Source organism: Adiantum capillus-veneris, chromosome 17 (genome assembly GCF_014529385.1).
Source record: "Adiantum capillus-veneris isolate H3 chromosome 17, ASM1452938v2, whole genome shotgun sequence".
NCBI lineage: Eukaryota > Viridiplantae > Streptophyta > Polypodiopsida > Polypodiales > Pteridaceae > Adiantum > Adiantum capillus-veneris.
The window spans coordinates 20,119,704-20,141,839 of NC_140947.1; the positions used below are offsets into that span (position 1 = coordinate 20,119,704).

Here is a 22,136-nt window from a genome sequence, read left to right on the forward strand (position 1 = left end):
GGCCTTTATCCTAACAACCTCCCACCTAAAGGCAACGTTCCTGAAGTGGAGAAAAGAATCAGCTATGTACAAAGCTGAAAACACCTATATCTATCTAAGCCCCATCATATGTCGGCAATGAGTAAACTTCTCAGTTGGAAGACCCTTCGTGAGAAGGTCTGCAGGATTATCATCTGTATGTACCTTGACAAGATCAATACTCTTGTTGTCAAGTACTTTCCAGATAAAGTGATACTTCACCTGTATGTGCTTCTTCTTTGCAAGAAAGACAAGATTTCAAGCTAGCATGATAGCACTCTGACTATCAAATGGAGAATCAGAATCTCTGAAATGCCAAGCTCTCCCAAGCCTCCTTGCATGCCTCTATAGCAGCAACATACTCTGCCTCTGTTGTAGATAATGCAACACACTTTTGTAGCTTGGATATCCAAGAGACTGCTCCCCCTATGAATGTGAAAACATACCGTGAAGTAGACTTCTTGCAGTCCATATGACCAGCATAGTCTGCATCCGAAAAGTCCGTCACAAATGCCTTCTGCTTGTCAAAGCATATGCACAAATCCTTTGTGCCCTGAGGTACCTCATAATACCATTCACTGCTTCCTCATGCTTTTTTCCAAGATTTTCCATGTACCTGCTAACCACTCCCACCGCAAATGCAATATCGGCACGTGTAGACACCATAGCATTCATCAAACTATCAACAGCTGAAGCATATGGAATCTTGGCCATTTTAGTATTTTCATCATCAGATGTAGGGTTGTCCACTACATTAAGTTTCACATATGGAGGCAATGGTACACCAATTGATGTCTCCCCCTCCATATGGAAATGCTCCAAAATCTTGGATACATATTCCTGCTGCGACAAATAAAGGAGACCTTTTGACCTATCCCTAAATATACACATTCCAAGAATATGATTGGCCTCACCGAGATCCTTCATATCAAAGTTGTTGTGTAGGCTTTGCCTCAACATGTCCAATGCATGAACCCTTTGGCATGCGAGCAGCATATCATCCATGTACAAAACAAGATAATCAGATTACTTGGTGTACAAGCACTAATCAATCTGACTCCGGTTGAGCCCTTGAGATTACTTGGTGTACAAGCATTAATCAATCTGATTCCGGTTGAGCCCTTGAGATTGCATGAATGTATAGAATTTATGATATCATTCTCGAGTTACCTGTTTCAGCACATACAAACTCCTTTTAAGTTTACATACCATCTTTTCCTTCCCTTTTGCAAAAAAACCTTCAGGCTACTGAATATAGATTTCCTCATGCGAATCACCATGTAAAAATACGGTTTTTACATCCATCTGCATGAGTTTCCAATCCCTTAATGCACCCAAACCCAAACCGATTTGCAAAGAAGTCATCTTGACTACAGGAGAAAAGATCTCATCAAAATCAATTCCGTGTTCCTCCTTGTACCCTTTGACAACCAACCGTGCCTTGTACTTTACAGAGGAACTAGAAGCAACTTTCTTTTTGTTAACCCATGTGTGGGCGTCTGTGCTCACGAAAACATTTTATAAAGTAGTGAGAGAAATGGCACACTCACGGTTTTTAAAATCTCATTTTGAAGGATTTGCCTGTTTTACACTAAAATGTGGCCAGTTTTCTTCACAATTTTAAAATTTCGGCAGGTGAAAAAGACAAACTTATGGTTCTAATGTTGGAGTGTTTGCCATGCATACACTCAACAGAGGAAGCGGAGCCAGTGCATTTGACGATGGGAGTAACTGCTAGCTTCGAAAACGTGCCAGCTAAAGCTTGAGAAACTGTGGCTATGGCTGAACTTCTTCTCACCTATGCTTACATTCTGCTCTATATAGCTCTCTCCAGCGGCCAGATTTTCTTCAACAAAGTACGCTCCAACTCTGGATCTTGAACATCATCTTACGTTTGCTTGTTAGGATAAGTCTGTTGCACAATGTCCCTTTTCTTGGAAAAGACCACCATTTGGGTAAAGCCAGAAGGGCATGGATGTTTTCAAGTTTGGATCATTCCTTGGCATTGTGTGATTGTAGATGGAACTAATACCGCTCTGCATAAGTCTCCAAGAGAGACCTTCTTTGAGATCCCTCTCCCAACAAGAAATAAGGCATCCCGTGATGCTTAAATGGCTGATTTAGAATCGGGAAAGTTAAAAATTACTCAGGAGCCTTACTTCATTGCAAAAACATTTGAAATTTTCTGCATGCTTGTCCATTTCCGGTCGTAAATATAGAAAGACATCAAACATCGAATCTAGCATATGCCATTGATTGATGACCTTTAGTGCATTGGAGGTAGCCAGATAACAATCCATCAGATTAGCCTGTGTTTGTGCAAAGTAAGCATCGAATGATGTGTTGGAGAGAACTGGATGCATCTCCTTTTTATTAGAAAGCTTCAATGTGATGCAACTAAATTGGAAGCCGCATAATGTTTTTTCTTGACTTCTTATTTCTGCTCAATACTGCTTTGTGGGTCGGCAAAATCATGTCTGCCTTGGACCTTCACACATCTAGAGGCTAACCTTGACCAGGCCTTCTTGCACCATCATGCCTAGCGTTTATGCATGGTCTCGGTTAACACCACTTTTATTCCATTCTCTCTTGATCTCTTCTCGCTATTTCCACAGAGTGATCTGAGCTCAACAGGAAGAGATAATGAGCCAAGTACAACAAAGGATTGATCCAGCACAGTAAATCACCTTTTTGTTCCTCAGTTTTGCCGGTTCAAAAGAAAGACAAGTCTTGGAGGATGTGCATCAACTACGAGGCTCTCAACAAGATCACCGTCAAGCATAGGTTTCCAATACCTAGGATCGATGATATACTTGATAGATTGCAGGGTTAGAATTGATCTTAAAAGTGGGTATCGGATTAGGATCGCTCTTGGAGATGTATACAAGACCGTGTTCAGGGTGTCCTTTGGATTGTATGAGTCCTTTTGGACTCACGAATGCTCTTGGAATGTTCAACAGGATGATGGATCAGATCTTTAGAGAGTATCACTAGTTTGTGGGAACGTTCTTTGATGACATCATTGTTTTCTCTTGATTCAAGACCGAACATAGAGAGCATTTGCTGAAAGTATTTCGAGCTTTGAGGAAGCACAGATTGGTTATAAATGGTAAGAAAAGTGAGTTCTTCCTTTTAGAGATACACTTTCTAGGACACATTGTCTCCGTAGAGGGTGCTACTATGGATCCAGCCAAGGTGGTTGTAGTATGAGAGTGGCTGACTCTTCGGAACGTGCATGACGTAAGAAGCTTTCTTGGATTATACTCTTACTACAAACGGTTCATCGGACAATTTGCGGAGAGCCGTTGCATACCTTGACTTAGACATGGGTTCCTTTCACGTTGGGACTTCACAAAATTATGGAGTTGAAGCACAAGTTGACTACAGGGTCAGTATTGAAGTTACCAAATTCGTAGAAGTTCTTTGAGGTTGGTGATGCTTGTGGAAGGAGCCTTGGAGTGGTCTTAATGCAGGATGACATAGCTTACGAAAGTAGAATGTTGTCTAAGCGAGAGAGGGTTGCACAGATTTACCAAAGGGAGCTCTTAGCAGTGATACATGCTTTGATTTAGTGGAGGCATTACTTGCTCGGTGCAGATTTTATAGTGTCATGGGTCATCAGAGTTTGAGATACTTTTTGTTCCAGAACAAGCTTTAGAGAAGCATATGAGATGGGCGAATATTTCGTCGCAGTTCTATTTCCAAATCGTATGTGTGAAGGGACAGAAGAATGTAGTGGCTGACACATTGTCTCGCAAGCCACAGATATCCGTTGTTACTTCAGTACATCACCGTGACTTTGATGAGATGTAGGAGCAGTATGCTAGAGGTTCGGATTTTAGTGAGATCTTCAGCAGGGTACGGAGTGGGGAGATAGTTTTAATGGGAGCGGCATTTGCCATTGGTGGAGTTTGCTTACAATGACACTTTTCACACTTCGATGGGGAAGACATATTGTGAGATTGTTGAGGGTGGCAAAAAGGTTCCTCCTATTTTGTGTACCAAGGATAAGCTTGTCCAGGTAGATCATTTTGTTCAGGATCTAGAGACTGCCCGCGCGAATGTTAAGGAGGCTTTGCAGAAGTCTCAGGAACGGCACAAGAAGGGAGCAAACAATCATCGCGCGACTTGTAATTGAAGGGGATTGGGTGCTTCTTCGGTTTGAGAAAGCACGCCTTACGAAAATGAAGGGTAAGGAGAAGCTTTTTTGAGAGCTAAGCATGCGATATTATGTGCCCTTCAAATTTTTCAAAAATTTTACAAGGTATCCATTCGTATGGAGTTACCGGTTACTTGGAGGATTCACAATGCATGTTATGCGACTCTATTGAGACCTTTCAACAATGAAGTGCCAGAGGACAAGGAACTTGAGAAGCAACCAGAGGTAGAAGAAACAAACGATATTCTTATATCGGAGCAAGTCCTAGTGCAGAAGGAAAGGAAAGTGGAGGGTAAGCTGGTCGCAGGTATTTGGTTAAGGAAACTCGGTATGCAGATCTTTGTATTGATGCGTGCTCGTATATGTGTGTGTATGCAGATCTTTGTATTGATGTGCACTTGTGTATGTGTGTATGTGTTGGTACCTAGTTCTACACCCACTATTGGGTAGTGATGACAATAGTGGGGGATGTAGTATTTAGTCAATACTATGCATGATGGGTCTGATGGTTATATTGTTTTGTGGGTGACTACCATGAGTCTTTACCTTGCACTTTACTTTAAGGGTGAATCTAGGCTTATCCTCGATTCATCTAGGTATATTGTTTAGCCATGTAGCGGACATGCAGACTTCATATTGTGAAGTTTTCATCCTAGTCATGACCAGTTGATATCGTGCTAATTCTTTCTATCTTTTGTGGTGCGATGCCTGGTCAACTAACTCAAATTTTTTGTGGCATGATGGATCTGATGGTTATATTGTTTTGTGGGTGACTACCATGAGTCTTTACCTTGCACTTTCCTTTAAGGGTGAATCTAGGCTTATCCTCGATTCATCTAGGTATATTGTTTAGCCGTGTAGCGGACATGCAGACTTCATATTGTGAAGTTTTCATCCTAGTCATGACCAGTTGATATCGTGCTAATTCTTTCTATCTTTTGTGGTGCGATGCTTGGTCAACTAACTCAAATTTTTTGTGCTAATTTTTTCTATTTAGTGTCACAAACCAGTGACGTGGCAATGCTCCTGGATACACACACACAGCCCTTGCTGACGTGGCAGCAGCAGTCGGAAAACGCGCTGCAAATTCCGCTGACAGGCTGACGTGGCAGGCAGTACAGACCTCCGCAATTTGCGCTGGGCTGATAACGTGGCAATCCGTACAATCTCCGCAAATTACGCTGGCTGGATTTTTACTGGCAGCTTTTGGAGATGATTGCTTTTGAGTTTGAAGCTTTTGGGGGCTCTGCTTTTAGCAACCCCATGTAATCTTTATAACTGGCCTTAGGGGCTCACTTCTTAGAGCATCTGGATGCAGAGTCCGAGTGTGAGTCCCCACAGACTCCCTTGTACTTTGCACCAAGATTAATATAAAAAGAAATACCAAAAGGGGCGCCAGTCTTTGGGGCCAATACCTCTTGGCATGGAACTACGCTGGGCCGTGTCATCTTTTTGTGAATTGTCTTTACTGTGTCGCGGTAGAATCTTGACTTGGGGTGTCCAAGTTTGTTACAGTGCTATCAGAGCGCGGCCGATTTCTCTTCTACCGGGAAATCCGATCCTTTTCTCGCGACACTTATGGATTCCAACAAGAATTAGACGACTTCTTCTGCATCTGCTAATGTGGGAGGAGATCACGAAGAAGATTTTGATGATTAAACAAAGGAAGAGTACGGACCACCTCGGCCTACTCAGTACGAACTTGAAGAGATGGAACATCGACAGTAGGTCGACGAGTGCACAAAGCAGATGATTAAATTTGTGAAGGATCCGCAGTTTGCAAAATTTTTGTCTCAGCAATCCATCGCAGAAGTGCACACCTAGTGGCAGAAAGCCGCAGAACCACCCATCAAGCTGCAATCAAGAAACCTCCTTCTTGGAGGATGTTTACAGAGCAAGAATTACAAGAGGTGGTTCAGACATAGATCAATCGGCTTTTGGACGTAAACAACCAATCCAAAAAGCAAGAAAAAAAGCACAAGAAGGGGATTGACTTCCCGGGTTATTTGGGTCGTCAATCTTCTTTTGCTTGGACAAGAAAGCAGAAGAAGCATGCACGATTTGAAGGACTACCCAATTCTTCTAGCTCTTCTGACTCGAGCAAGGAGGACAGAAAAGGCAAAAAGCGAAGCAAAAAGCAAAGCTTCGGAAAGGGCAAGAAAAGAGCAAAGGAACCCAGATTTCGCCCAGTTTCTGATAGTTCCATGGAGGAGTCGTTCTCTGACAGTTCGGACTCCGACGACCACATGTTTTATGCAAAGAAGAAGCATTTTTATAGAGACAACCAATATGACTTTCTCGAAGACAAAAGCAATAAAGTAAAAGAATTCAAAGAAGGTGGATAGTCGATTAAATTTGAATTCTTTTCTAGGTTCCGAGATGCTCCGAGGGCTTTGGCCTTCATTTAGCAGTTTGACATAGCCTTCTCTGGAGGGCATTACTCAGAGCACTCCAAGATTAGGAGGGCTACATATTTCTTCAAAGGAAATGCTCGAACATGGTGGTCCACTTTGAGGAAGGAAGCTCCAGTCAAGTGGTTGAAATTCAAAAGGCTCTTTATTTCTTCTTGGTTGACTCGGGAGTACGAACGAGATATATGAACCGCTTGGAATCATCTTCGGATGACCAAGGGAGATTCTTTGGACGCTTATTGCGAGAGATTTTGGAACTCTTTTCTACCAACCTCTTCGCTTAAGAAGGTCTCTTTTAAGGAACAGATTGAGCGGTTTTGTTGCCGACTCCGTACAGAGATCCAAGACTATTGCCTGAAATAAAAGTCGAATTCTATTCAAGAATTGATGGGTCATGCGAAACGGGGTTTTCCGATACATTTGGGAAATTTGACGTACCCTTGATGAGATCTTGACTCAAAGAACCCAACATACCTCTAACAATGAAAGTAGAAAGAGAGAGAGTTCCCAAGAAAAGAAAGATAAGGACACACTACCCCGGCTCACTCTTCGAGAGAGGGCCAATTACATCAAAGAAGGGAAGTGTTTTGGTTGCGGGGAACATGGACACGTCTCCGCAAAGTGCTTCAAAAAGGCACATCAAGAACAAAGTGAAGACAGGCTAGAGAGTTCGAGAGCAACAAAGGAACGTGGTAGAAAAGGCAAGATGAAAGCAGGATTGGTACTTGGCTGAATTCTGCTAGCGATCTGCAATGGAGCAAAACGCTAGGATTGGCTGAAATCTGCAAGCGCTTGGCAATCTTGCTTGTCCAAAAATGCTGAGGCTTGAAGATGGTCTGCAAGCTGAAAACGTTGGGTAATGCAGCTTATAAGAAAACGTTGGACTTCTTGTTGAGGGTTCTTGCTTGGGAAGGAATGCTAGATGGCCTGCTGCAAGAGGTTGCCTATGCTCTCTTTGCTTCTTTTGCTCTACTGAGTGACTGCCAGGTTTCTTTTATATTAACTTAGCAAAATTGCCCTACCTAGTTTCCCAACAAAGTCACTTAATAATAATAAGTGAGAAATAAGAGGTGGTTCACGCGGTAAAATGCCTGCATGATGAAATGATTGTTCTTGTGCAAGAGAGGGTATGCAAGTGTGAGTGGACTGGACATGCACGTCCTGCTAGAGGCTCACAAAGGTGCCAGGCTCAGTCCTAAGCTAAGACTCATGCTAGATTGTGGCAAAAGCATGTCCACGTAGCGCAAGTGAAGTACGTACGCACGTGATATGCTGTGTGCAACCAGAGGATATGCATTTACTCTTAAGTGTCTGGACATGCACGGTCTGAGAACAGACTCACAAACGTGCCAGAACACTTCCTAAGCTAGGCTGACTGAACTGAACCCAACCCATGTCATGAACTACCTTGTCCACGTACACATAGGGTTAGATGTGCACGTGACACTAGGGCAGTCCCAAAGACAGTGACGCTGACTCTCCAAAGGATAGTCACAAGCTGCACATGCGGCCGAGAGGCCACTATGTACAAGCCAGCTGCCTACTGTTGTAGCTCTATGTGCAACCAGCCACTGGAACAACGTGACTCGTCGCGGTTGTCTGGCGTCCCACAACCTTGTCCAAAAAACTGACAAGAACTCAGTTGTGAGACCCTCCTCTTGCCAATGAGGTGCTGCAGCAGGACGAGCCTCTCTCCGTGCTGCGAGTATGTGACGTCCCAGTCGAACAATGTACTGAATGAAAGGGACACCTGGATGGTCGGCTTGGGAAAAAGGGTCCCTCCAAAACCACTCTCTAGGATCCCATTGCACTCATGCCAGTGAACAACTCTCCCAAGCCCACAACCTTCAGTGTCCTATCTCAAAAGCTGTTGGGTCAGGATCTATGACACAAGTCCTCCCACAGATGCTCACAACTCGGATCCTCTGAAAACAGCACTCTGCAACCTGTCGGGCCTCTACTGAGACTCTGTGTGAACGACCCTCACTCGAAAAACATGAAGAGTACAGTCTCTGAGCAAGCCCGAACTGCGATGAGGACCTCCAATCGCGTGAAGGCACCCTTCCATCTGGGCGCTGCCGACTCGAGAGGTGTAAGCCTCTCAGCTGGTACCTACCTTTGTGATGTCCTGGTGTCACGTGACACATCCAACCCTATGTGTCCGTGGACAAGCTACAGCATGACCAGGGTTCAGTTCAGTCAAGTCAGTCTAGAATAGGAAGTGATCTGGCACTTTTTTGAGTCTGTTCGCAGGCCGATCATGTCCAGACACATAGATTAGATGCATATCCTCTAGTTGCACACAGCATGATCATAAGCATTTCCATCAAAATCCTTCAGCGGAATTTTCCAGTGCATTCAACCTATTTTCCCTATTTTTGACATTTTTCACTTATTTATTAAGTGACTTTTGTTGGAAAGTAGGTAGGCAATTTTGCTAAGTTTGTATATAAGCAAACCTAGCGCTAGCACTTTCTGGTAGAAGAGGCAGCAGGAGCATTGCTCAACAGGCAACTTCTCAGCAAGATCAACCCCCAGCAAGGCCTAGCGTTTTTGCCTCACAGCAGCTACACTAGCGTTTTTGCATCAGTAGACCAGCCTTGGCGTTTTGTTCAGCAAATCAGCCCGGCGTCATCACGACACAGCAGATCCCCTAGCGTTAGCAGTTTCCATAGTAGGAAGACAGTTTTCTGCCTAGCGTTTTTGGAGCATCATAGACACTCAGCGTTTTTGCAGTTCCAGCGCGACAAGACCATCAGGAAACCCAGCGTTTCAGTTTTCTGTATTCAGTACGCAGTAGAACCCCCAAACCTCGCAGATCTCACCTTCCCGTAGCAGTTCCTCGCCGCACGGTGGGATCCATCGAAGTTTGCAGTTTCAGTCCGGAAAACACAGATTTCAGCATCTGTGTTTTCAGCGCGTCGTCTCACACCGTCGCCATCGACATCGTCCCCGACATAGAGTTAGAATTCAGCAGATAAAGGTTTGCAGATTTCAGCCCTTAGCATTTTCAGTTTTCAGCCCGTCTCGTCGTCGTCCTCATCGTCGGCAAGTCCAAGCGTTGTAGAGATTTGTGCAATCATAAGTAGACCACTCTCGCCATAGAGAGTGGGGCCTTCGGAGGAGGGTTTTACAACATCTCTGGTGTCGTATTCTCTTCTCTATCTCTCGGTCTCATGCACTTCCATTCACAGTGTCCATTCACTTTGTTTGTGTCCATTGCACTCTCTCATTAAGAACGGAAGGCTCTCCCTTCCATAAGTAGAAGGAACCTTGAGCACAATTCGGAGCACTCATCTTGAGCAAAGTTCAACTTTCACTTCTGCTGCACCTTACACCTGGCACATGCTCTGCACCCCCCTCATGCCTTGTAGAGCTGGATGCTATGAAGCTCCTCAGACAAACCTGAGAACTGTAGCCAGTCACCTAAAGTGCGTGTTGGACCCTGTGCCATGGGACCCCAGGAAACATGAGGCCTACTACCAACCAAGTAGCCTCTCTGAGTGTTGACCATGGGATTCCAATAAAGGGGCTGTCTCAGGCGCTTCTCCATGCAAGTAGGCTAGTGCTGCTCCAGGCCTCTCCGCAGCTGCTCCAAGATTGAAGAAGGCTCACAGCAAAACGATCCTCTAGTCTCCTGCTCAGGCCCACTCTGCGCATCTCTGTGAAAATCCACCTGGTGGAAGGTCTCCAAGGGCCTCCAGCCTAAGGCACTCTAGCTCTAAGCCGCTGAAGCAAAAACTCCTTCCAGGGCTCCTCCCCTGGAAGCAGTTGTAATAAACTGCCGATGTGTCAAAGCCTAAAGAATGGAGCCAACTTACAGATGATGTGGCTGCCCGAGAGCAGAAACCCTAACCATAATTTCTGCCATACCCTAACTGTTGAAACCCTAATTTTGGAAACCCTAACCCTAAAACTTGCAAGCCCTAATTCTAGAAACCCTAAGAAGAACAAGCAACAGAAGAAGTCCTGCCAACTTATGGGGACCCCGTCCGATGGGGCCCCAAGTGACATAAAGGCATTAAAAATAAAGCAGAACACACTCAAAAGACTTTGCACATCAAAATATGATGATGTGGCACCTGTCCGGACATCCCGGAATTCGCGGCGGATTTTTAGGGAAATTCCGAAATTTTAGGAAAGTGATTTTTTGGGGTCAGCTTTTCATATTTGGTGCTTTTAGGCTTTGGGCCTTTAAATATAAGCCTTGGGGACCCTCTCTGGCACTCTTCAGCGTGCAGATTGCAGAGGAGGTGCTCCCCGGCTGTTGTACTTTGCGAATCAGCAGTAATATAAAGAAATACCGAAAGGGGCGCCAAGGTTTGGGGCCAATACTCTCTGGGGTGGAATTCCGCCACTCCATGTCGCGTGTCGTCTCTCTCTCTCTCTCTCTCTCTCAGTTCAATTGTTATTGAAGTGCTAAAAGTCTGTTCAGTCTGTTCTTTTCTATTGGCACGTGGTGCCCGCCTTGTGACAGTGGTATCAGAGCATTAAGCGTGTGCTTTTGTGAAAGCGTACCGGTCCTACAAAAGAGCAGACAGAGCTATTGGAATTGAATTATATTTGAGGTATCAGCCACTCCCACCCTTACTTCATCGCGCATCGGGCGCGCTCCCGTCTTCACCGCTCATGTCTTACAAGGCATAAGCCAATTAAGGTCCCTTGCAAGAGAAGGATCCAGATTTGTTTCAAGTCACTGTTTTTCTCAGAAGCAGTGCCATGCAGATGTTGATGTCTACAGCTACCAAGCAGCATACTCCAAGTACTTGGCAAGCTTTCAAGAAAATCTTTGCCCGAAGTTATATGGTTTCTGACATCTTCCTTCGGAGTGCAACTTCTGGCAGAGTGGGGTATCTTGAAATGCTTGCCATAGAAACCCTAGCAGATTATAACTTGAAGTTTCTCGACATCTCCCAGTAGATGTCTCTTCACGAGCAAATGACCTTGGAGGTTTAGTGTGATTGCTATCTCTTGGGACTACCGTCGCCGCCAGACGAACACTGTCTGTCCAAGAGCTGATGGACCATGCCGTGCTCGGCTACGACCTCATGGAAGGAACCTAACCCTAATTTTTGGTGCAGGTTTCAAGATGGAAAGTCAGTCGACTTTTTGAGCTCGACTAATGTCGAGATTGCTTTTTAAGTTTGAGTTTTGTTTGATCTTGTTTGATGATCCTGTTTGGAATTTGTTTGAAATGGATGGTATCTGTTTTGAACCTGTTTTGGTGCCGATTTGAATTGTTTGACTCTGGTTTGATACTGGTTTCAATTATTGGTGATTTTACTTCCGAGTGGAGAAGTGAGAAATGATGTTTGAGAATGCTTGTTCATACTCATGGCCCGGACCCTTGTGGTTATTTGCGGGGGGGGGGGGGGGGGGGGGGGGGGTATTGAATGATTGAAAAGTGTTGTTTTTTTTTTTACTCATGGCCCGGACCTGGATGGTTATGCGGGAGGAGTATTAAGAAGTCTGAGCAGTGGTTTCTCTTAGCACCTCCAAACGACGCAGGCTGCGGTCTGGGGGAGCGTTTGGTTGTAAAAGGCCTCTGTATCTCTTGGCCCGGACCTTTTTAGGTTATTTGCGGGAGGAGTGATGAGGGAGTCGTTGAACAGCTCATGGCCCGGACTTGGATGGTTATTTGCGGGGGGAGTGTTCATCGGCGGCTTCGTGTTTCTATGTCTTGTAACATGCATATGTGAGCATTTGTGTTGCATTGTGATGTGCCAACCACTGAATATTCCTAATTGGATGAGATTGCCTGGGTATGTAATTTTAGTGCATCAAGACACCCGTGGAAGATCAGTACGGTCTGGGTGTGATGGCTAATTTTACTATGCCAGAATATCAAGAGTTCCGATCTGGACGAAAGGAGAAGCTAACTCCTTGATCAAAACAGCCGATAGGAGCAGCTAACTCCTTGATCAAAAGAGCAGAAAGGAGAAGCTAACTCCTTAATAAAAAGAGCAAACTGATTGTCCCTCGGAATGACCCTCAGAAATTTTTGAACTAACTTGAGTTGTTTTGCAGATATGTTGTAATCGCGGACGATTACTCTCTTTCAAGAAGGGGAGATGTAATAAACTGCTGACGTGTCAAAGCCTAAAGAATGGAGCCGCCTTACAGATGATGTGGTTGCCCGAGAGTAGAAACCCTAACCATAAAACCTAATTGTTGAAACCCTAATTCTGGAAACCCTAACCCTAAAACCTGCAAACCCTAATTCTAGAAACCCTAAGAAGAACAAGCAACAGAAGAAGAAGTCCTGCCAACTTATGGGGACCCCGTCCGATGGGGCCCCAAGTGACATAAAGGCATTAAAAATAAAGCAGAACACACTCAAAAGACTTTGCACATCTAAATATGATGATGTGGCACTTGTACGGACGTCCCGGAATTCGCGGCGGATTTTTAGGGAATCCCGAAAATTTAGGAAAGTGATTTTTTGGGGTCAGCTTTTCATATTTGATGCTTTTAGGCTTTGGGCCTTTAAATATGAGCCTTGGGGGCCCTCTCTGGCACTCTTCAGCGTGCAGATTGCAGAGGAGGTGCTCCCCGGTTGTTGTACTTTGCGAATCAGCAGTAATATAAAGAAATACCGAAAGGGGCGCCAAGGTTTGGGGCCAATACTCTCTGGGGTGGAATTCCGCCACTCCGTGTCGCGTGTCGTCTCTCTCTCTCTCTCTCTCTCTCTCTCTCTCTCTCAGTTCAGTTGTTATTGAAGTTCTAAAAGTCTGTTCAGTCTGTTCTTTTCTATTGGCACGTGGTGTCCGTCTTGTGACAGCAGTCCTCTGACAACAAACTTCCCAAGAAGGGCTTTTCTCTATTGTGTTGGGTCTATGATCCACAACCCCCCCCTAAGAACAAGGTAGAGTGACGACTTGCCAGGCCACTTTGGCCCGGGCTATCTAAGTATCGCGCCCTGACCAAAGAAAATTCATGATCAGTCTCTCTACTTGGCTGATGCAGGAGCTCGAAAAGATCCAACGAGATGTAATGTACCACATAGTAGCCAATAATACCTGGTTGGCCACTACAACTCTACCTGCCAAATAAAGTCGTGCCGAACTCTAATGTAGCAGCTTCCTCCTAATGGACAGGAGGAGGGGAGCAATCTGTTGCTCAGGAGACAAGTCCAAACCAACCTGACAACCCAAGTAATAAACTGTAGTTCCTGGGGGATCCATCTGAAACCCTCACCTGGCAACCAATGAGGCGTAGGAGCGCTGCCAACCGAGAAAGCCGCTGTCTTCCTCCAGTTGATCAGTGCGCCTGATGCACAACAAAAAGTCTCAAGAGCCTGCTCACACCTGTGTAGGCTGGCCTCCTGGCCCTCCAAGTACAAAGCTGAGTCATCTACAAACTCAGCATCCAATAGCTCATCACCCCAAATAGGAAACGCTAAGCCCCGTAAACCAACCTCTGTGAAACCAGCAATCTGCTCATTGCCTCAGCATAGAACAGAAAAAGGAAGGGGACAAGAGGGCAGCCCTGTCTGACCAAACGTATGAGCATGAACCGATCTCCTCTACCCCCTGCCAAAAGCACCTGATTGTGTGCACGTCTGTAAGGAGCTGACACACCTCTAATCCAGGCATCTGAGAAGCCCATCCTGCGAAGAGTGCCCTCCAAAAAGTCCCAGTTAACTCTATCGTTGGCCTTCTCAAAATCGGAGAAGAAGTATCACCAGATCCTCACCACGGAGGCGCGCGAGGGCAGATACCTCCCAAAAAGTAAAGATGTTGTCAAGGATATTGCGCTCCTTGACAAAACTTGTTTGGGTCCCATGTATAATGCTCTCTAGAAGTGGCTGAATCCTCAAGCTCAAAGCCTTGGCAAGAATTTTGTAGGCTGAGTTGAGGATGGTGATGGGCCGCCACTGTCGAATCTCATCCAAGGAGCCACCCTCCTTGGGAATGAGGTAAATCGAGGCCTCACTCATGCTGTCAGGCATCTCTCCTGTGTGTAAGATGTACTGAAAAGCGCTGCAGAGGTCTGAGCCAGGCAAGTCCCAGTACTCAAGGAAAAAACTGGGAGTCAAACCATCCTCACTTGGACAGCTACCATGGGGAAGTGCTTTGAGGGCCACGTGGAGCTCCTCTAGCTGAAGAGGCAGCTCAAGCCTCTGGCGCATCTCCTCAGTCACAAGACAAGGCATCTGTGCCCAAACCTGCTCTCCAACTGCACGCATGTCCTCTAGCTCTTAAGCACTTGACCGTCAGGCCTCCTCAACTAGTTGACATTGGTGTGCGCATGCCGGGGTCCCATTGTCTCAAAGAACGCCCTCGCAACTCTGTCACCCACCGGGTCCACTGAGATGCCTGTCGATGGAAAGCAAACTCATGATGCCTCTCCTCTGTGCTGGTGTCACAAGACGGACGGGCACCACGTGCCAATAGAAAAGAACAGACTGAATAGACTTTTAGCACTTCAATAACAATTGAACTGGAAAAGAGAGAGGACACACGACACGGAGTGGCGGAATTCCACCCCAGAGAGTATTGGCCCCAAACCTTGGCGCCCCTTTCGGTATTTCTTTATATTGCATCAAGACAGTACAACCCCGTACTCCAGACTCTGCACCTTCTCCAGGAAGCATGCCAGAGAATGAGCCGTAACCTCATCTTTAAAGGCCCTTGGCCTACAAAGCAATTACAGTGATAAGCCTTCAAACTCAAAAGCATCGGGTCCAAAAAGCAATGCCAAAAGCTGCCAGCGTAATTTATGAAAACCCGTACAGCCTGCCACGTCATCAGTTTTTGCGTGTGTGCGGGTCCTGCTGTATTTTAATCCTTTATGTCACTTGGGGTCCAATCGGATGGGGTCCCCGTAAGTTGCTAGGACTTCTACTTCTATTACTTGTTCTCTTAGGGTTTAGGCCCCTCGGCCCACATCTGCAAGTTGGCTCCATTCTTTAGGCTTTGACACGTCAGCAGTTTGTTACATCTTCCCTTCTTGAAAGAGAGTAATCGTCCGCGATTTCAGCATATTTGCAAAACAACTCAAGTTAGCTCAAAAATTTCCGAGGGACAATCAATTTGCTCTTTTTTTAAGGAGTTAGCTTCTCCTTTCTGCTCTTTTGATCAAGGAGTTAGCTTCTCCTTTCGTCCAGATCGGAACTCTTGATATTCCGGCGTAGTAAAATTAGCCATCACACCCAGACCGTACTGATCTTCCACGGGTGTCTTGATGCACTAAAAAATTACATACCTAGGCAATCTCATCCAATTAGGAATATTCAATGGTTGGCACATCACAATGCAACACAAATGCTCACATATGCATGTTACAAGACATAGAAACATAAAGCCGCCGATGAACACTCCTCCCGCATAACCTAACAAGGTCCGGGCCAAAGATATTCAACGACTCCCTCATCACTCCTCCCGCATAACCTAAAAAGGTCCGGGTCGAGAGATATATAGGCCTTTCTCAACCAAACGCCCCCCAGACCGCAGTCTGCGTCGTTTGGAGGTGCTGAGAGTAACCACTGCTCAGACTTCTTAATACTCCTCCCGCATAACCATCTAGGTCCGGGCCGGGTGTCACAACAACAATTATTTTAATAAGCATACAACCAAACGCTCCCCAGGCATCGGCCTGCGTCATTCGGAGGTTTTCAAACATACAACGGAACGCTCCCCAAGCATCGGCCTGCGTTGTTCCGAGGTTCAAACCAAAACTGTATTTCTCACTTCACCCAGGAGTAAAATCACCAATCATTGAAACCAGTATAAAACCAGAGTCAAACAATTCAAATCGGCACCAAAACAGCTTCAAAACAGATACAATCCATTTCAAACAAATTCCAAACAAGATCACCAAACAAGTTCAAACAGAACTCAAACTTAAAAAAGCAATCTCGACATTAGTCGAGCTTGAAAAGTTAGGGTTAGGTTCATCCCATAAGGTCGTAGCCGAGCACAGCATGGTCCATCAGCTCCTGGACAAACAGTGTTTCTTTGGCGGCGATGGTAGTCCCAAGATAGCAATCTCACTGGACCTCCAAGGTCATCTGATCGTGAAGAGACATCTACTGGGAGATGTCGAGAAACTTCAAGTTATGATCGGCTAGGGTTTCCATGGCAAGCATTTCAGGATACCCCACTCTGCCAGAAGTTGCACTCCGAAGGAAGATGTCAGAAACCATATAACTTTGGGCAAAATTTTTTTCTTGAAAGCTTGCCAAGTACTTGGAGTATGCTGCTTGGTAGCTAGCAACATCTGCATGGCACTGCCTCTGAGAAAAACAGCAGGTTGAAACAAATCTTGGATCCTTCTCTTGCAACTGATCTTTATGGCTTATGCCCTATAAGACATGAGCGGTGAAGACAGGAGCGCGCCCGATGCGCGATGAAGTAAGGGTGGGAGTGGCTAATAAGTCTGTGTTCGAGGGCGGGTTGGAGGGCGAAGATACCTCGAATAAAATTTGTCTGCTCTTTTGTAGGACCCGTATGCTTTCAGAAAAGCACACGCCTGCACTGTCACAAGACGGGCACCACGTGCAAATAGAAAAGAACAGACTGAAGAGACTTTTAGCACTTCAATAACAACTGAATTGAGAGAGAGAGAGAGAGAGAGAGAGAGAGAGAGAGAGAGAGAGAGAGAGACGGCACGCGACATGGAGTGGCGGAATTCCACCCCAGAGAGTATTGGCCCCAAACCTTGGCGCCCCTTTCGGTATTTCTTTATATTGCATCAACACAGTACAAGCAGGTACTCCAGACTCTGCACCTTCTCCAGGAAGCATGCCAAAGAATGAGCCCTAACCTCATATTTAAAGGCCCTTGGCCTGAAAAGCAGTTACAGTAAAAGCCTTTAAAACTCAAAAGCTTCTAGTCCAAAAGCAAAGCCAAAAAGCTGCCAGTGTAAATCACGGAAATCCGTACAGCCTGCCACGTCATCAGCCATCGCAAAACGCGCAATTCCGTACAGCTTGCCATGCCATCATGACAGCGCAATTTTGGAAAATCTGCCACATCATCAGTTTGTGAGTGTGTGTGGGTCCTGCTTTATTTGAATCCTTTATGTCACTTGGGGCCCCATCGGACGGGGTCCCACTTCTTCTGTTACTTGTTCTTCTTAGGGTTTAGGCCCCTCAGCCAGCATCTGTAAGCTGGCTCCATTCTTTAGGCTTTGACACATCAGCAGTTTGTTACAGCTCCCCTCATAGAGATATTGGCCTCTCAACAAGCACCCCTTTCGGTATTTTTTGTACATTGATGAATTGTCACAGTTATGTGAGCCCACTCACAATGATCTCAGTCAAAACTGGTGCCTTTGAATTATATTTATAGCCACCTTGCCCTAAAAGCTCATAAAGCATCTGCTATTTACAATGAGACTCAAGAGCACTCTAAATAACCCACACATGGGTCTCTGTAAGAAAAGCAGCCACACCAGCACGGTACAGATGCCACGTCATCAGCTCCACAATCTGCATCCTGTTTCCTGCCGTGAAATCTGGGCTGCATGAACAGCAACCCCACGGTCTCTCTGGCTGCTTTCTGAGCTTTGCTCTAGTCACTCTGTTTCACTTGCCACATTGTCATTTGGTCACAACCTTGGCCCTTTTTGACTCTACCCTGGAGTGCTTGCTTTTGCTGTCCATAGTTATCTAGGAGGAATGGCCAAGGCATCTCTGATCCTAAGTCATCATCACTAACCATAATAATTTGCCTCTCTATCGTATAATGTGGGGTATTCTGGCAGTATGTTGGCCTCTTGGAAATTGGGATATTAAGTTGGTTCCCAAAGGTTAGTTTGAGCATCATACCCAGTTTCTTTGATGGGGTATATCTTCACTAAAATTGTTGCCTATCGTTTGCGATCAGTCTCTGTGAACTGTCACCCACCCTATGCAAAATGGACTGGCAGAATATTTTGCATACCTTCAACTGGTGTGAGTGCATTTTGAAAACGCTGTTTTTTGTAAATATCCTACATATAGGGATGACATGAGTGACATGAAAGTGTGTGTGCTTTCAAGCTTGCTAAGGCAGGCACATGTACATGCAAGACAAGTGGCTCGTATATGCCAGCTAGCAGTCTATTCTTATGCGTCTTGTTTGAGGTGCTACTTATATGTAAGTGAAACTTGTGTCATAAGTGAATGAATTTAGCCAAGTATCTGGTTTTTGGAGATTTTGGATCATTGGGAGAGAGCGCGGTCATTGGTCTCTGTCCCCTTGTTTCTTTGCAGTCGCCTTGCAAAGTGTGTTGAGGCAGCACCAATTTCCCACATAGTTGTGTATGGGATCGATTCTTGATCACCTTCAATACTCTCATGTGTTTTCTTTCAAGGTCTTACTCGAGCTTTCAAGTGCCTCAACTAGAGTTATGGTCTGCAAGATACGACTAGTTCTATTCAGCTTGGTGACAGATTTCATGTAGATAGATTTGGTGGTGGTTTATCTTCAGCTTGATGGATATATGTTGAAATTGTGATTTTCTTATGTTAAATTGTGGAAGGGTAAACCCGTGTTGTGAGATGCATTGGTTAGCATGTGCTGCGAATCCATAACATGTTTCTCTCCCTTGAGCATTCAGGCATGTTTTCCGGAACTAAAGTTAAATGCTGGACGCTCTTGGGCAGCATATCTATAGAGATAGGGTAATCAATTACAGAGTAAGCCTACTCACAACTCAGAATCCATGAAAACACATGAACCGTAAACCGTACTGATCTTCGAGGGGTGTCTTGATGCACTAAAAAATTACATACCTAGGCAATCTCATCCAATTAGGAATATTCAGTGGTTGGCACATCACAATGCAACACAAATGCTCACATATGCATGTTACAAGACATAGAAACATAAAGCCGCCGATGAACACTTCTCCCGTATAACCTAACAAGGTCCGGGCCGGGAGATATTCAAGGACTCCCTCATGACGACTCCCGCATAACCTAAAAAGGTCCGGGCCGGGATATATAGAGGCCTTTTACAACCAAACACCCCCCCAGACCGCAGCCTGCGTCGTTTGGAGGTGCTAAGAGTGACCACTGCTCAGACTTCTTAATACTCCTTCCGCATAACCATCCAGGTCCGGGCCGGGAGTCACAACAACAATACTCCCCCCGTAAATAACCACAAGGGTCCGGGCCATGAGTAAAAAAAAACATCACTTTTCAATCATTCAATACTCCTCCCGCAAATAACCACAAGGGTCCGGGCCATGAGTATGAACAAGCATTCTCAAACATAATTTCTCACTACTCCACCCGGGAGTAAAATCACCAATCATTGAAATCCGTATCAAACCAAAGTCAAACAATTCAAATCGGCACCAAGACAGGTTTAAAACAGATAGCATCCATTTCAAACAAATTCCAAACAGGGTCACCAAACAAGTTCTCAAACAGATTTGAAACTTAAAAAGCAATCTCGACATCAGTCGAGCCCGGAAAGTCGACTGACTTTCCATCCTGAAACTTGCATCTAATTAGGGTTAGGTTCCTTCCATAAGGTCGTTGACAACCACAGCATGGTCCATCGGCTCTTGGACAGACAGTGTTCGTCTGGCGGCGATGGTAGTCCCAAGACATAACAATCGCACCGGACCTCCAAGGTCATCTGCTCGTGAAGAGACATCTATTGGGAGATGTCGAGAAACTTCAAGTTATAATCTGCTAGGGTTTCCATGGCAAGCATTTCAGGATACCCCACTCTGCCAGAAGTTGCACTCCGAAGGAAGATGTCAGAAACCATATAACTTTAAGCAAAAAAAAAAAAAATCTTGAAAGCTTGCCAAGTACTTGGAGTATGCTGCTTGGCAGTTGTAGACATCAACATATGCTTCTGAGAAAAACAGTGACTTGAAACAAATCTGGATCCTTCTCTTGCAAGTGATCTTAATTGGCTTATGCCCTGTAAGACATGAGTGGTGAAGACGGGAGTGCACCCGATGCGCGATGAAGTAAGGGTGGGAGTGGCTAATAAGCCCGGGCTGGAGTGCGAAGTACCTTGAATAAAATTCCAAAAGCTCTGTCTGCTATTTTGTAGGACCGTTATGCTTTCAAAAAAGCACACGCCTGATGCTCTGATACCACTGTCACAAGACGGGTACCACGTGCCAATAGAAAAGAACAGACTGAACATACTTTTAGCACTTCAATAACAACTGAACTGGAAGAGAAAGACGACAGGCGACATGGAGTGGCGGAATTCCACCCCAGAGAGTATTGGCCCCAAACCTTGGCACCCCTTTCATTATTTCTTTATATTGCATCAAGACAGTACAAGCCGGTACTCCAGACTCTGCACCTTCTCCAGGAAGCATGCCAGAGAATGAGCCCTAACCTCATATTTGAAGGCCCTTGGTCTAAAAAGCAATTACAGTGAAAAGCCTTCAAACTCAAAAGCATCTAGTCCAAAAAGCAATGCCAAAAGCTGCCAACGTAATTTACGGAAATCCGTATAGCCTGCCACATCATCATGCCAGCGCAATTTTCGGAAATTTGCCACGTCATCATTTTTTGCGTGTGTGCGGGTCCTGCTTTATTTTAATCCTTTATGTCACTTGGGGCCCCATCGGACGGGGTCCTCGTAAGTTGGTAGGACTTCTACTTTTGTTACTTGTTCTCTTAGGGTTTAGGCCCCTCGGGCCACATCTGCAAGTTGGCTCCATTCTTTAGGCTTTGACACGTCAGCAGCTTGTTACAGCTGGCAAGCTCCCGGCGAGCCTTCTGCAAGTGCTCCTGCATCCTCTGCAGGGAAGCAACGCCCCGTCGAAAACACTGCTCCTCCTCTCTCGCTGCAGCTAGGCGAGCCGTAGACTCCTGAAGAAAGAACCTACTAAGCTGAGCAAGTCCAGAGACCACTCTATCAGCAGGAGAGTCCTGCGTGTCCAAGCCCTCTGTCCAAAGAGCCACCACTTGCTCTCTGAGCTCATAGTCCAGCAAGATCGTCTCAGGGGTGCGTAGCATCGTGTTGCCCCTCCTCTGTCTATCTATCACTGTGAGGATCACTGGTGCATAGTCCGAGAAGGATGTCCCTGCCAAGATGTAAACTGACCCACCCAAGTCACAAATGCGGTCACTATAGATTCACTCCTTCAACTCTGCGATCAGAACGAGAGAAAACCAAGCTGTCAGGGGGTCTCACAAAACCTGAGTGCTGCCAAGCATCAGAAACCCTCATAGTCATACAAAACCGCTCTCAAGCTGCCAGCTCAGCCCCGTGCATCGTGACATGGCCACTTCCAATCCGGTCAGAGGGGTCCTCCAACATGTTGAAGTCCCCCCCAACACACCACTGCTCTGCATGCGGCAAAGACTCCACAACCCGAGACCAGAACTCTGCCCGTGCACTTGCCACATTGGGCGCATAAATGTTCAGGAAACCCATGAATCAAACCTGAACCTGCATAGTAATCCACTGAGCTCTGCCTGGTAAAATAATACCTCTGTCCACAATGGCTTGCTACAAAGAATCCGCAATAGTCATACATACCCCTCCCTAGATGCCTCCAGGTCCAAATGCAGCTAACCAAAACGTCTCATAGTGACCACGCAAAATGTGACCACACTGTCTAATGCGGCTCACACA

General features: G+C 45.7%; 1 protein-coding gene across 1 annotated transcript in view; it reads left to right on the forward strand.

Moving 5' to 3' along the window:
* Positions 1 to 1,659: 1,659 nt before the first annotated feature.
* Positions 1,660 to 22,136, forward strand: part of LOC147436891 (Nucleotide/sugar transporter family protein) — a 34,679-nt gene continuing 14,202 nt past the window's right edge. Inside the window, exon 1 of the mRNA XM_086486278.1 lies at positions 1,660 to 1,874. Within this exon, the coding sequence (XP_086342404.1) occupies positions 1,797 to 1,874 (78 nt within the window). The 5' untranslated portion in view covers positions 1,660 to 1,796. The remainder of the gene's footprint in view (positions 1,875 to 22,136) is intronic.